This window comes from Papio anubis, chromosome 14 (assembly GCF_008728515.1).
Source record: "Papio anubis isolate 15944 chromosome 14, Panubis1.0, whole genome shotgun sequence".
Classification (NCBI taxonomy): Eukaryota; Metazoa; Chordata; class Mammalia; order Primates; family Cercopithecidae; genus Papio; species Papio anubis.
Genome location: NC_044989.1, coordinates 1,819,439 through 1,835,340, shown reverse-complemented (window position 1 = coordinate 1,835,340; position 15,902 = coordinate 1,819,439). Strand labels below are relative to the sequence as shown.

The window sequence follows — 15,902 nt, the reverse complement described above, 5'->3', positions numbered from 1 at the left end:
GTGTGTGCGTGTGTGTGTGTGTGCGCCTGTGGCTGCGTGCGTGTGTGCACGCATGTGTGCGCGTGCGTGTGTGTGCGCGCGTGTGCCTGTGTGTGCGTGTGTGTGTGTGCGCGCATGAGAGAGGGAGGGAGGGAGAGAGACAGTGAGAGAGAGAGAATGAGACAGACAGAGACAGAGCCAGTGGTGTAATTGGTTTGAATGTTTCAGTCTATCTCTATCTGAGTAACTGTTGACTCCAAACAGCTCATTCTCTGGGTAGAAAAATAGACTATCTTATTATTTAATCTCTTAATTTATGTAAGCCAGATACCTAAAATGTCATCAAATAAAAAGACCCTCAAAGTTTTATAAATAAATGAGACTTCATGCATTCACCTTTTAGCTCATAGAAAGGACAACATTGAAATCACTGTAGCACGCAAGAACATGAAAGCACGGTCCCACATGCGTGCTGCCCTGCTGGTGGGCAGTTTATAGAAAATACATGTCATTCTTCGGAAGAATTCAGAAAATAAGTTTTGTTCACTGTTCAAAGTGAAGCAACATTAACAACTTAAAGCCAAGGCATCCTCACCCCTCAGCATTTTTTTCTGGCCCAAGTTATGTTTTCTTCAGCCTACGTGGTCTTTCTTCCACTTTGGGGCTGGAATCTGTGCTGGCTGAACTTCCTCCGAGTGGAAACAGGGATGCCCAGGGACCAGGTCTTGTCTATCACCTGGGAACCCGGGGGTACTTTCCGCGGCTCTCTGAACTCTCACCTGGGTTCTCTGCGAAAGGGCCCTGTCAGCCCATCGGGGGCTTGTGGAAGCTGCCTTCTCCATCGGACCAACATGATTTGGATTCCTAGGTGTATGTCGTAGCCACATGACCTTGAACTCCTCCTCAGATCCATCCCTTCATCCACAAGATGATGAGAGCAGTGTGAGGCGTGAAGAGCGTGTCGCTCAGAGGTCCTCTGTGGGTCTCCAGGGAGTGTCCCCGGCACACTGACACGGCTGGCGTGGCTTCCGCCTGCTGATGCTTTTGTTCTCCTTTAGACTGTGCTTGTGGTTGGTCCGGGCTTCCCTGGCTTCAGCAGAAGGCATTCAGGGTGGTGTCTTGATGCCATGTTGGTGTATCCCAACCCCGACCTCACAGTCCTCCCTCCACCTGCCCCTCCAGCACACTCTGCCAGCACGTGGCTCCACTGCTCCTGGAGCTTCGGGCACACAACCCTGGGCCTTGGCACCCTCTCTCTCCTCCCCCAGAACACCCTCCCTGGCACAGCTCACTTTCCCACCTCTTCAGATCTCTGCTCAAGTGGCACCTTCTCAATGAGGACTTGCCGGACCCCCCATCCCACGTACTGTCCATTGTCTTTTGATTTTGCTGCATTTTTCGTGGAACATACGTCACTATCTGACATCATAGTATTTATTTACTCTCTATTTTAATCTCTTTCACCAACTGCAGTGGAACAGCCATGACTACAAGGATGCTGTCTCTTTGGTTCATTGTTCATCTCTAAGTGTGACAATAAACAGCTGCTAAATGAATAGCTATTATTCTGTTAGTTCCCTCCTTCTCCCCCCACTGCCATGCCCAGCAGAACTTGCTTGTGCAAAATTGTGATAATTACATTTCTCTTGGATCTGATAAAAGGGTTGTGCTACATCGTCCTCTCCAAAGATTTTGCCGTTTTCAGTTTGGTGAGAGTATCTAAGCACCTCAATATCTCACCCAGGTAAACACATGGCTCATGAAATTTCATAAATGCCTCCTATCTTAAATAGATATTTTCCTCCATGCCTCAATTTCCTGCGTAGGATCATTCTTCTAAGAGATGTGTTGTTGCAGCTTAATCAGCTATGTGGGATCTTCCAAAATCTGAGTCAGTGCCTCTCTAGGGCTGCTATCACCTTACCCCGTCAATGGCTGTGGGAGTGTGGGCAGTGTCTGGCCTGCATGCTTCCTTTCAGTCGTCAAGAAGGCTTTCGGGCAGTGACAGGAACCAAGATGACTTTAGAAATACGTGACTTAGTGGGGCATCCTCACGTATGCGTGAAGGGCAGACAGGCGCCTTCCTGGGGTCCCTGAGCCCTGCAATGAGGGCGTGGACAGGAGTGAGGTGATACACGCTCCTTTCCTGGAGTTGAGGAAGGCATTGCCCGTGCTGCAGAGAGTAGATTGATGTACAGAGACAGAAAGCAAAAGACAGCAGCCGATGCAAAGGCACAGGGAAACAAACCTCAGTCCAGAGAATCCTTTCCATTGGTGGATAAGTAGGTCGAGCTGCTCGACACGCAGACATTTATGGTAACGAGACGGAGGCCCAGAAATAACCATAGAGAGAACAACACATGCAAAATGGCTGGGAGTGTATTTTGGGTAATTTGCATATAATGCACCAAAACCAGCTCCCCAGTAATTAGCACCGAAGAGAACAAAGAAGCCACCGCACAGACCCTGCAGGGCCCAGCAGACGTGGGCGTCGCTGAGGGTGGAGGAAGTGCCCGCGCGGCTCTGTGAGGTATTCGAAGTACGTGCGAGGCATCCCGCCCGGCACTGGGCACTGGTACCAACCTCTCCAGGTGTGTCTGCTTCTTCGTCTGCCACGGCAGATGAGGAGCAGAGGGAAGGCCCAAGCTGGGAGGCAAGATTCCCCCCAGGCTGGCCCCGCCCTTCTCCTCTCTAAGGGGTGAGTGGTGAGACACTGTCTCAGCAGGACCCGAGGCCATGACACGCCATTTCCCACATGCGGGGTATGTGCAGACAGGACCATGGACCTGCACAATCTCCAAAAGTGAGAAAAAACAGTGGCGAAGTGCAGCACATAAACCACAGGTCCTCCGGCCACTCTAGTGAGTGTATGCGGTGCAGGAAGATGGTGACTAAGATGTAGTATTTCTACTTTTCCTTGTTTAAAAAAAAAATCCTGGGGAATTGTACTTGTGACCTGGGTGAAAACTAATGTGTACAGCAAACCCCTGCAACACGAGTTTACCTATAAAACAAACCTGCACACGGACCCTCGAGCCTAAAAGTTTAAAAACATGCCGATCAATCCTAAATATTTTTATAAGCAATAGGGAAATCATATTCCAGACAGCATTCATTTTAAACAACTCTTAAGAGCAACTTTGAGTATTTTATCAGTATCTGAAAGCAAAATTCAGATACCTCCTCACCTATACTCAACAGCTCCCAGCAGCCCGGCGCTGAGCCCCCCCTGTGCCCAGCAGCCCCGACGCTTCTGCCCGCAGGACGTGGGTGAGGCGTATTGCCATCACGGAGGATCTGATGTGGGTACGTCACCAGCACTTGAAACTTTGTGATTGCAGGGAGATGGTTATGGTAGGAAAACACCCTGTGGTTTAGAAGAGAAAGAAAAAAGGAGATCAAGGTAGAATCAGATTGTGTCTGCATCTATTGAGCAAAAGAGGCAAATGAGTTATCAGAGAAGAGAGGGCCCCACAGGGACCACGGGGTGCCTTGAGAGGCAGGTGTGCTGCTCTGCTCTGAGAGGACAGGCCACTCCAGCAGTTCAGTGAAAGAATCGGGGCGCCCAGAAGTAGGCTCTCCAATCAGGTGACAGGTATTTAGGAAGAGATCTGGAACGTGTCATGTAGCACTTAGTGCAAAACTCAGTCCCTCCGTTCCATCCCCAGCTGCTGCTCTGTGTCCCTCCTGAGCGCTTACTCAAATTAGGGGTCTAAGGAAGGGTTCTTCTTGAGTGGAGCTGCCTTCGGGCGGGCCTCCTTGTCTCTCCAGCTGAGGGAGCGTGCAGGACCTGAGGCTGAGATCTGTCTTTCCAACCTGAAGCAGATGAATGCCTGCTAAACATGGATCTTCCTATGTCTCAGAAAATTATCTTTGAGATGACACTGCTTTGTGACCCTCTGAATATGTACCGGATTTGAAAGGTAGAGGAAAGGCTCGACATGCAGGAAAACCAAGGTGGCAATTCTGTGGAGGGCATGTGAATGGCAAGCAGGTGATTTCGACTCCCTGGACCTAAGTTTCTTCACATATTAAATTTTGAATGCACGATCTCTATAATTCTATCTAGTACTAAAATTCAAGGAAAACAGCAATGGCCGGCACTGGAAAAAAATGTCTGTGTTAATCTGTACTCAAGATGAATAAGAGTAGTGAGAGCAAGCCTCTGCTGGGAGAATTTTAACCTCTGTTAACTCAGAAATCACTGTTTGAACTGTGCATACAGACAGAGCATTCTGAAAATGTCCCATGCTACTGGAAATAAGACACACAGCAGCACTCCTGAGTTAGATGTAGTAGGAAAGCATGATGGTGACGTCTAGAGCAGAGCCAGGGATGGTGTGGCCTGGCGGGGAAGACACGTGCATCCCACTGTCAGTGCCACGTCACCCTCCAGGTCCCCCTTTCACCTGAGTGGAACTGCAGGGCTCTGTCACTGGCAGTAGAGGGTGAGGGAGACAGAGGAGGGTGCAGGGATCTCATGTTGGCAGTGAGAATAGCTGTTCCCGGAGCCAGGCCACGTCCTGCGTGGCGGGCAGCTGAGGGACTCTGAGGTTGGCACCGCACCTAGGAGTGGTACCCGCCTGAAGGCCACCCGGGCTTGGAAGGTGACTTCTCCCATCTCATGAAAGGAAAGAGACCACAGTGTCTCAGCTGCAGTGTCTCAACGTGTGCCTGGGGCATCTGAAGCGAGAAGAAAATGAACTCATGCTGCTCCGCCTGGTCCTGGCCAGGGCAGTAAGTGGGCTCCAGTAAACACGGGCCCCTGCCCACACAAGAGTCAGGGGGTCTGAGCCTGTCCTGCACCCCCAGTTCCCTCCTTCCACATCCTTATCCTGGCTCTCAACTGTCTCCCGCCCTCCTACCCAAGCAGATCCCTCGGGCTTCCCAGGCACCTGGAGTGGCAAACCCAGCGCCTTCTTGAATATCAGTCCGGAGTCCCGGATTGTCCTAATTTTCTAATTTCTTTTCCACATCAGAATGGACCCAAACTCCACTAATCAGGACCCTGGTGACTGGCAGGTTCACTAAGCTGGCAGTTCCAGCACAGCTCTGAGTGGCTGGTGACACAGCCAAGCCTTCAGTCCATAAATCAATGCGGAGTATTGCAAGGAGAAAAAAAGTCAGGAGATAAATGCAAAAATAGGAACAAAAACATTCTGAATGGCGAGACAGAAGGGAGCCGCGTTCCTCGCTGCTGTTGAAGCGCTGCATGTCTGGCTGATGTAGAACGTGCCTCCTGGGAGGCCGTGGGGCGAGAACTGTGCAGTGCTTGCTCTGGAAGTGGAGGCAGCGTTGTAGAACGTTCAGGGCTGTGCTGCACCCAGAACTCAGTGGCTCCAGCTCTGCCGTTTCACAGTGAGCGATGGCGTAAACTGTCAGCCTCTGTGGTTCTGTATTGTCACCTTCAGAGGGAGAAGTGGGTGCCCCAGTGCCTCTCTCATGGGGTCGTCAAGGGAACCAGACTCAGGTGAGTCAGACTATTCTGTACTCACTAACTTCATGTCCTCTACACCGAAGGATGTGGTATATGAAACATTTATGGCCAGGTGCAGTGGCTCACACCTGTAATTCTAGCACTTTGGGAGGCCCAGGCAGGCAGATCGCTTTGAGACCAGCCTGGGCAACACAGTGAAACTCTGTCTCTACAAAAAAATACAAAATTTAGCCAGGCATGGTGAGGCATGACTGTAGTCCCAGCTACTCAAAAGCTGAGGCAGGAGGGCCACTTGAGCCAGGGGGAATGAGGCTGCAGTGAGCTGTGATTGTGCCACTGCACTCCAGCCTGGGCAACAGACCCAGACCCTGTCTCAAACAAACAGAAATATATAGATGGTTTATGTGACTTTTTTCCCTTATCATTGCGATTTCTATTAAAACACCATCATCTTTTCATTAGAATGAATACATTGTCATATTTCAGTATTTACAAGTCAAGATAATATTTTGATATTGATTTATTTATGTAACAAAACACCACCTCTGTAATGCCATGGAAAGTAATGGTTCTTCATTATTTGAAACTCACTGCAGACCAGGTCTTCTCCGACCCGGGGAAGTCTAGGGTGATTTTCGCTTTGGAGTACAGTCCCCACCTGCAGCTTCTTCTGTGTTTTCTATTCCGTTGTACGTTTGCTTGCCTGGGGCCTGTGTCAGTGACCAGAAAGAACAGTAGTTCAATCAGGACTAGAGGCTGAAGGAATCCAAAGTTGTGTATCTTAGGGACGGACCACTAAGAAGCCAAGGCGTGTATATAAAATTATAATCCAGAGTTCTAACTCTACCAGACCTTAGTGAGGACCGTGGAGGATACATGGCCTGCAGCAACCACATTTCTTTTGTTTACGAAGATGTTTTCATTTTCTAATTGTAACTATGGAGCATAAATTGTTTATAACAACCTGACTCAAAAGAGAGAAAATTCAGCCCTAAAACGTTTCATACAGCTCGCTCCCAGGGGAGTTGAGGTCTCACGTGTAACACAACACAAGTTGGGTTTGTAGAATAATTGGCTGATAGGAAGGTAGACGGGCCCATGAGATCAGCCACTGAATGGCTTCTGTTTTCTGGGCTCAGCTTTTTCACCTGGAAGAGTTGGGCCAGCTCTTCTCTGATTTCCAAACCAGTGCGGTAACTCTGTGTGGGCAGCCCCGGGCTGGCCCTCGCTGACGGGAGGCTCCTGCTCAGAGTCCGTTGCTGTGCGGCTTTGCTGAATGACAGATTTAAAATACAAAACCACAAAAAAGGGAGCTGAGAATGCTTTGCTCTTCTCTTTAAATCTCCATCTAAATATGTGCTTTTACTTAGAACATAAACTTGTCCTTTAAAATAATTTCCTGATAAAGGGCTCTTTTATCACACATACATTCTCCCTATTTGATAGAGCAATAGTCACTACATAGAAACTAGTAAAATGGAGGCCGGTAGCAGTGGCTCATGCCTATAATCACAGCACTTTGGAAGGCCGAGGCGGGAGGATCACTTGAGGTCAGAAGTTCAAGACCAGCCTGGCCAACATGGCGAAACCTTCTCTCTACATGGTGGTGTGCACCTGTAATCTCAGCTACTCAGCAGGCTGAAGCATGAGAATTGCTTGAACCCGGGAGGCAAAGGTGGCAGTGAGTTCAGATCACACCACTGCACTCTAGCCTGCATGACAGAGTGAGACTCCATCTCAAAAAAAAAAAAAAAAAAAAACCTAGTAAAATGGCCTCCTGATTTTTGAGGTTGGAATGTTCATTTTGTGGATTATTTGCATCACGTTTTCAACCCCAGATTGGCACAGAAAATTCTGATCTAGTTCCCATAGCCCATCCCATCATGTGACTGATTTCATTATTAGCCTCAGAAAAGCATACCTGAAAGGGAGTGTGCACAACCAGGGAGGGAATCCCAAAAGCTCATTGTGAACGACTTTGAATTCCAGATGAGGCTGATGCCCAGCAGGGATTCAGAGCTTGCCTGTTGATGATTGACTGGCTGTTCCCCTCCACGAGCCCACATAATTAGGAGTTGACTTCATTTCACATATGTTTTAAAAGAGTTAAAGACCGGTAGCTTGAGAAGTTCCATTCACCTGCCAGGCTTTGAGGCTGCCCATGCCATCTTCACCTGCCATCCCCACATTTGCTGCTGTTGGGAGAGGCTCAGATGACACTGAGCAGGAGGATGAAGAAGCGGGGAAGAAGGGGGGAAGCACACGACAGGCTCTGTGCTCAGATGCCAATACGCTTTCCACTGCCTTTTCCAGATTTCTTCTACCAACGGGCTGCTCTCCCCAGGAGTCGGCTCTGGGGCCAATGGTAAGAGAGCAAACTGCGGTCTTTAGGAGGCATATCCTGTGGCATGGTTCTTGTAGGAGATCTGACGAAGGGCCAGGAAGTTTTGCGATCCCCACTGAGCAGATTAAGGCCTGGAGACTTGGGTCCTCAGCATCACACAAGTCATGATGAGCACCAGGCTGTAGAACTTCTAACTCCGTATCAGTCTGGTATGAGGACGGACCGTGCCCTCAGTGTGCTTTGTGATTAGAGTATAAAGCTGGAGATGCATTGGAGGTGGTCTGCATTCTGCTGGCCTCCAGACAGTTCAGGGACTTTCTCCTCGGCTGCTCTCAGCTTCACACATCAGCACGGCTAAGACCCTGCGTGAAGAGGCTTGTCCATATTTGTTTTAATTTTGTTGGGGGAAGGTAACTTATGAATTGAGTGGAGAAACAGATAAGTGTCTGATTATCAAAAAGGTGAGATGTGCTTCTTAACTATGTGCTGCTGAAGGGAGAATGTCGAGGGAAACAAATTGACGCTAATCCCGAGATTTGGAATGTGGAGAATGACCAGTCTTGTACATAACACATTTGTAGGAAGGTGAGGAAGTTCATAAGATGCGAACCAGGACCCGTTCCACCTGTAGGCTTTCTGTGGCTTTAGAAGCAGCAAAGAGGATTAGACAGGCTGTTTCCTTTCTTGTTCACCACTTTCAAGGTCTTGCTTCTTTTCCAAATTCTTCAGGACCACACAATGAGTTCCATAAAGGAAACGTAGGAGATCATCATGAAAATAGTGTCTTGCTTGACTGTGGTATCTTCTTTGACTCAACTTTCAAAATGCTCCAACATGTGGCCCGTGCTTTTTTGTTTTCAAATCATAGCTTAGCTTTCCTCTCATGGCTGGGTCTTCATAGACACAGTGATTCTGGCTGTTAAAACGTAGCTATTGTGCAGGGTAACTCAGCTTGTTATTCTGGGGAAACATCTCTAATCACAGCCCATGAATATAACAAAGTGCATAAATTGAGAGGAGAATATGACTTTATATTTCCAAATATTCATTAAAACAGGATCGACTTCAAGTCCTAAAAGCTTAAACACTAGGCTATAGCAAGGGGTACGTTGGAGATTAATACTCCCACAGTGTTTCTGATTACTTTCACTAGTTTGATTTTCTCTCTTTTTGCTGCTCTTGGGGAATACTTTTATCCTTATAATAAAGAAGATGATTTATAGGAATTATCCAGAAGAAGGGCAATATTTGTTTCACACAATTAGTGATTCTCTGTGTCCAATAAAAGGTAAATTTGATTTGCTGAAGTTTAGAAAGGTGTGTCAGATCTTAAATATTTGTTCCTTCAGCAGGGATAACAAAGATACTGTTTTCTGTTATTCACATATTGAACTCCAAGTCTTTTTTCACTAACAAAAGCCTTTTCTGCATAAAACCCGTAGAGAAAGCACCAGAGCCCCCCATCTCAGCTTTTAGTGAACTGGTATTTTGCAGAGGTCAATATACTTCATTTCTTTAAATCATTAATAAACTTTAGGCATTCTTCTTACTCTGGATGTTTTATCACAAAACCGAAGAACAGATGGGAAAATGGCATGCGGTTAACCACATCTAATCTAAGGGTACAGCTGCATTTAGGAACCCTTTGATTATTACTCATATTTTGCAATGTACATAGGAGCAGTGACCTAGCATGGTGATTAGAGGGGCAAATCCCAGATACTCTTTGAGTGTGAAACAGAATACGTTTGAGATAAAACATAAGGGTTTTATGTAATTTTTAACATGGTCTTTTTTAAAGAGTTTTTCCAAATACTTTTTTGAGATGAAGCATGACACTTACTCACACATTATACCCGCTCACCGAGCTTTTCCTGAGGTTGTGAGATGGAGGAATGTGCCAGCTCTGCCTGTGTGGTCAAACACTGTGCAGTGGTTGTACCAACTCACCTCAACCCCGCCTTTTACAGGCCTTTGGCTGCTGCACGCTTTCTCTCTCTCTCACTTTCAAACCTGTGGAGACACAGTCAGAGGAATCAGGTTTACTTTCTAAACTTTTACTATGGAATTTCTATTGCTTCACTGTGTATCATGATAAATTGTCTGGAAGGTATTGGATTCAAAAGAACTCTTAATTCAGCCCCAACGTGTGCTTATGATTCTGAGCTCCCAATGCAGCCGGCACCCCTGCCTGACTTCTCAGGAACCTGAGGCTGTCCTCTGTGTTGCCTACACGCCACTGTGAAAATAGACCATTTAAAAGCAATTGCTGCAAACATCTGCTTCAGAATTGGCAACAAGTAAAGTTCATGAACTCTTAGAAAGCCTAGTAATGTGAGGAGCACAGTTAATACACATCTGGCGAGGCTGTAGATAAAGCAAGCCAATGGAGAAAATAAGTCATTCTTAAAATGTATGAAAAATACAGAATTAATATTTTAAAATCATGTTTGCCACACTGACTGGTTTATCTTAAGATCCATTAAAGAAATTAATAATTCACAACAAGTATTTTAAATGGCCTTCTGCTTTTTAGCAACATCCGTTTCCTTTATGTCAACTTTTTCAACCCAGCCGCAAATGGGACTTACGGTTCTATGAGATGATAGACGGTTTGACTTGCAGGTAACGTGCTATCCATGCTGTTGCAACTAAGCTTCCAGTTCTAGCCACTTTTTCCTTTTCTTTTCTTTTTTGTCTTTTTTATTTTCTTTGCAGAAGACCATCAAATGAATTGTCACAATACTCGAATAATGCAAGACACAGAAAAAGATGATAACAATAATGACGAATATGACAATTACGATGAACTGGTGGCCAAGTCGTTGTTAAACCTCGGCAAAATCGCCGAGGACGCAGCCTACCGGGCCAGGACTGAATCCGAAATGAACAGCAATACCTCCAATAGTCTGGAAGACGATAGTGACAAAAACGAAAACCTGGGTCGGAAAAGTGAGTTGAGTTTAGACTTAGACAGTGACGTTGTGAGAGAAACAGTGGACTCCCTTAAATTATTAGCCCAAGGACACGGTGTTGTGCTCTCAGATAACATGAATGACAGAAGTTATGCAGACAGCATGTCGCAGCAAGATAGCAGAAATATGAATTACGTCATGTTGGGGAAGCCCATGAACAATGGACTCATGGAAAAGATGGTGGAGGAGAGCGATGAGGAGGTGTGTCTGAGCAGTCTGGAGTGTCTGAGGAATCAGTGCTTCGACCTGGCCAGGAAGCTCAGCGAGACCAACCCGCAGGAGAGGAACCCGCAGCAGAACGTGAACATCCGTCAGCACGTCCGGCCAGAAGAGGACTTCCCAGGAAGGACGCCGGACAGAAACTACTCGGACATGCTGAACCTCATGCGGCTGGAGGAGCAGTTGAGCCCTCGGTCGAGAGTGTTTGCCAGCTGTGCGAAGGAGGACGGGTGTCACGAGCGGGACGACGATACCACCTCCGTGAATTCGGACAGGTCTGAAGAGGTGTTCGACATGACCAAGGGGAACCTGACCCTGCTGGAGAAAGCCATTGCTTTAGAAACGGAAAGAGCAAAGGCCATGAGGGAGAAGATGGCCATGGAAGCCGGGAGGAGGGACAATATGAGGTCATACGAGGACCAGTCTCCGAGACAACTTCCCGGGGAGGACAGAAAGCCTAAATCCAGTGACAGCCATGTCAAAAAGCCATACTATGGTAAAGGTAATATTTCTACCTAACGTAAGTTGCCTCATGAAAACATGAGCTAGGGTAAAGGATGTTGGTGGTAGTCTCCAGTTAAAGTATGACTCACACTGAATTATGTCTCTACTGCACATTCTTAGAGTTGATTCCAGAAGGATATTTTGTGATTACGTTTCTGACAAGCAAATAAAATATTTGTCTGAGAAATACATAAAGCAGCTCAACGTCATATTATTAGAGCAGATGAACAGTAGGATATTTCAGTGGGAAATGCATTCCTGGGAAGACAGGGTTAAAGCACAGACACATCACGTGATAGAAAATATTAGGGTAAGCCTGTGCTGTTATAAATGAACCACAATCTATGTTGAGTGGCAAGGGTTTATGTAACAATTAGTCAATCCGAGATAAAGCACATATTTTATAAATTGGATTGGGTAGGTGGCATCATGATTTATAAAATTATCATCAGGTGACAGTTATTGATGAAACTGCCCTCATAGAAAACACCCCTGATAGAAATTGAACAGTAACCGAATGACCAATAACGTAAGATAAGGGCAGTGACTACACATTAATTATCTTAAGATAGTAAGGTAATGGAAACCATTTGCTATGCAAGGCATGGTGTGGCCTCAGCTAAGATCAATAGCAATTTCTTTAGGATATTCATTCCCCCCTCACTGATTCCATTCCGTTGTGGAAACAGTTAAACGGCGCTTTTCTCAAATATTAGTTTATTATAAAACACTCAAAAACTATCCAATATGATAGTTTGAGCTGAGTTTTCTTTTATGAAATATGTGGGCACATGTTTGCATATGTCAATGTATTTGGCTATCTTTACATATATATATGTATACTATATGTATGTAAGTAGATCGTATATATATGTATCTCCAACCTGAATGATCGTCTTCATGTTTATAAAGAAGACGGTGTCCACTTTCAATATGAGGCAGGTTCTAATTCAGCCTCATGCATAACCTCGACTTTGTGAATATCTCCATCACAATATTCTTTTAGAACTCAGTAAGAAGCAATTTAAAACATGAATTTGGCAGTTCATTAAATCCTTCTATGTTAGTACCCCAAAGATCCTTTTCTGTTTTTTACTACATTCTATTCATGACAAATCCTGAGTTTCCTCACTGCGAACCCAGTAGTGAGGCTCAGGAATTTACTTGAAAATCAGTTGCTGTATAAACTTCAAACAATCAGAAAAACTGCACTTTTTCCCACTGTGGCACGGACGTGTATTCTCCTCTCAATGTGTGCACCTACCTTAAGCGGCAAGCTGGACATCACTACAGCCAAATGCAAACTGTAGAGGTACCTTAGCCAGAGGCTCAGGAGCTCTCAGCAGGTGCCTGGGCACAGACAGCATTTCAGTCGCAAGGTGAAGCTTTGCCCGTTGCAGTGTTGTTATGTAGAGAAGGGGTTGTTTTTTAGAGGAAAGAGAATCAGTAGATTCTCTAGTTCAGCAGGGCTTCAGGCCTGATTTGGGCATTTTAAAGACTATGGAACACAGCATCTATGTTTAAAATTACAGTGCTATCATTGTTAACAAGATGGGCTAAAACTATTAGAAATTTTTAGTTGAATTTTTGAGAATCATACAGGAAGGAAACATTTTAATTTTGGGGGAAGAAACAGTGTCTTCTTTTCATGTGATTGCTCAGTTGGACAAATATATTTTAGGCTTACATTTTAGAATCCCGGATCCTAGAGCTGAGGATGGCGTGTTGGCATGGAGTCATGTAGGGTATGCTGTGTAAAGGAGAAGGCTGATTGAGATTTGCAAATTCTATGTTGCGGTGGCTTCTTTGGTTTCTTGGTCTCTTTAAATTCAGCGGCTTTATGCAAATTTTGACTCGCTTTGTTTTGTTGTTGTTTTGTTTTGTTTTGTTTGCAAGAAAATGGAATTCAAACTGCTTGCTTCCTCTGTGTAAATGGGGGTCAGGTGGGAATGAACAGTAAAAACTGAGACATGCTTTTTCCCTGAAGTGAGGAAAGGTTGCAGATTTGGACTTTCCTGCAAGCAGAAGGCCTTGACTCCCATCTCTCCCAGCTGCTCCAGGCCTTCCTCTTTGACCAAAGCTCATTTCCGTATCTGTCAGTGTCTTCCACACTATTCCAAATGTCCTTCAAAGATGTCTGTAGTTATATTCAGAACAAAATACATACAGCCAAGCAAGGCTCACAAAGTGGAGCAAAGAGGCTCCCTTAAAAAATAGTGTGGGCAGATCACGAGGTCAGGAGATCGAGACCATCCTGGCTAACACGGTGAAACCCCATCTCTACTAAAAACACAAAACATCAGCCGGGCGTGGTGGCGGGCGCCTATAATCCCAGCTACTCGGGAGGCTGCGGCAGGAGAATGGCGTGAACCTGGGAGGCGGAGCTTGCAGTGAGCCAAAATTATGCCACTGAACTCCAGCCTGGGGTACAGAGTGAGACTCCATCTCAAAATAAATAAATAAATAAATAAAATAAAAATAAAAATTGTGGTACTATCTCACCAACACAGCCAACAGAGAATTCCTGCAACCACTAGCGTGTCAACAGCCTCTATTTTCAGACACTCTGTTATTTTATTAAATACGGAGAGAACACTTGTATTCTCATTTCTACACAGCCTTCTCAAACTGATTTAAATTATCAACGAGCAACATTTCCAAAATCTTGAGCTAATGCAAAAGGCCTGGATCATGGACCTCCTCTGTCTTCTACCCAATCGTCTGCTCCAGCAGAGTGAAGGGAGCAGGCTAAACAGCACCCTTTTTTTTTTTTTCCTATAAGTTGTTGCAAGGTGTTGGGTTAAAGTGTTGGTTCCTTTGCTTGCTTGGTTATTTTGTGTTTGCTTGTATGTTTGCTTTTGAGATTGCAAGAGAAAAGAAACCAAGGGGAGGTAACGGTGAAGGCCAATAGCATGACCCCACCTCAACCAGGACCTCATGCATCGAGAGGAGACTATACCCTTGTCGTCTTCCAAACCCTGAAATGCTTTGGAGCCACAATGTTTTCATGCAAATCCCTACTTAATTTCACAGCACTTTTGAAATCTGGGAAGTCATATATTTTGTTAGGTAGTCATAAGTGTCGTGATAAAATAGGATCACTTAAGGATGAATAATAGATAACACACCTTACACTTTTTTGCACCGGCCACTAGCCATTTACATCTAGTTCAAAATCTCTTATCTCTAGTTTATGATTGTCAGTATTTCTTTTGAAACTGTTACTGTGCACTTACTACTTTATATTTGGAGTGATTTGTATTTGCAGTAATTTATACCAACGTTATGATGAAATTACTGAAAAGGCAGTAAGGTGCCAGCCTTTTGTTTGCAGGTGTAAGAGAAGTTCCAGTAATGTAATTAGAAACTGAAGCCACAACCACGTAATTTTAGATTTGTTCTCAAAGTTCTTCTTGAAATAATGGTAGGAAAGTAGCTGATGATTGTACTAACGGTATTTCCCTCAACACCAGAACTGACTTAAGAGTTTCCAGCACAGGAGAGGCACATTATGCAGAATACAATGTTAGCTAAAAAAGAAAAGGGGAGTGTTTTTATATGAACATGATGGCATTTGTCTACTCCTGCTAGTCCTTTGTCTATTTCAAGTTCACCCGAATGAATGAAAAGTCCGTAAAAGTTCAAAAAATTCTAAATCCAGCTTTTTATTGATATAAAGTGAATCCTTAACCAAAAGTAAAACGTGTACTTTCTAGCAATCATGATTGGCCTGATTCATGGAATATCAAAAAGAACTAATCCCTAAAGAAAATTTAACTATGGCATTTCTGGACTAATAATGATCACTATCCGTTGGTGATCTGAGCAACTGGTTTTCAAAAACTGGCTAAAAGTACAGTGTCTCACACACTTAGATTTACTGTTTGGTCTGAGCTTTACTTTAGAAATATTTTCTGAAGTTATTATATTGCATATTTATGAACTGTAGTCAATTCCGGATATAGAAATAATTTTGTGAGCAGTATCATTACATTTCTGGCCTCTAGTATTGAATTTATCTTTTAACCAAAGCTCTGCCCTAATTTGCCCTTGACTGGTACTTGCAGAGAAGCCGACAGGGCTGTAGAAACCCATTACTTCTTAATTTTGTGTATGCATGCACGGCATTCTACGAGCCTTCCTCTGGTTCCAAGTACAGATGAAGAAATCAAAACAAAAGGCTGCTCCCGTGGCTTCTGAAACATGTTGGTTACCCGTCACCTCTGTCAGGTGGGCTTTCCACCGTTTTGGTCATTTGCTTGCAGTGCCTTCTGAGAGTTCAGTTTATTGTCAGAAAAGCGCCGAATTGGTGTGCTACGAAACGGTGTCACCTGACCTCCGGAGAGCAAATTTCAATGCCAGTAAAATCCTGCAGCTTCTAGTGTAAATGCGATCAGAGCACTCAATAAGAAAGAAATTCAGCTACAGAGGTTTTGAACGGAAT

At 45.0% G+C, this 15,902-nt stretch overlaps 1 protein-coding gene across 15 annotated transcripts in view; it reads left to right on the top strand.

Annotated features, from left to right (window-relative positions):
- MYT1L (myelin transcription factor 1 like) overlaps positions 1-15,902 on the top strand; it is a 226,461-nt gene that overhangs the window by 84,038 nt on the left and 126,521 nt on the right. For 10 of the 15 annotated variants that reach the window (XM_009183612.4, XM_017947247.3, XM_009183618.4 and 7 more), the window contains one exon: positions 10,479-11,456. In XM_009183612.4, coding sequence (XP_009181876.1) covers positions 10,479-11,456 — 978 coding nt within the window. The remainder of the gene's footprint in view (positions 1-10,478; positions 11,457-15,902) is intronic. The other 5 variants (XM_017947241.3, XM_017947249.3, XM_017947250.3 and 2 more) reach the window with 1 other exon arrangement.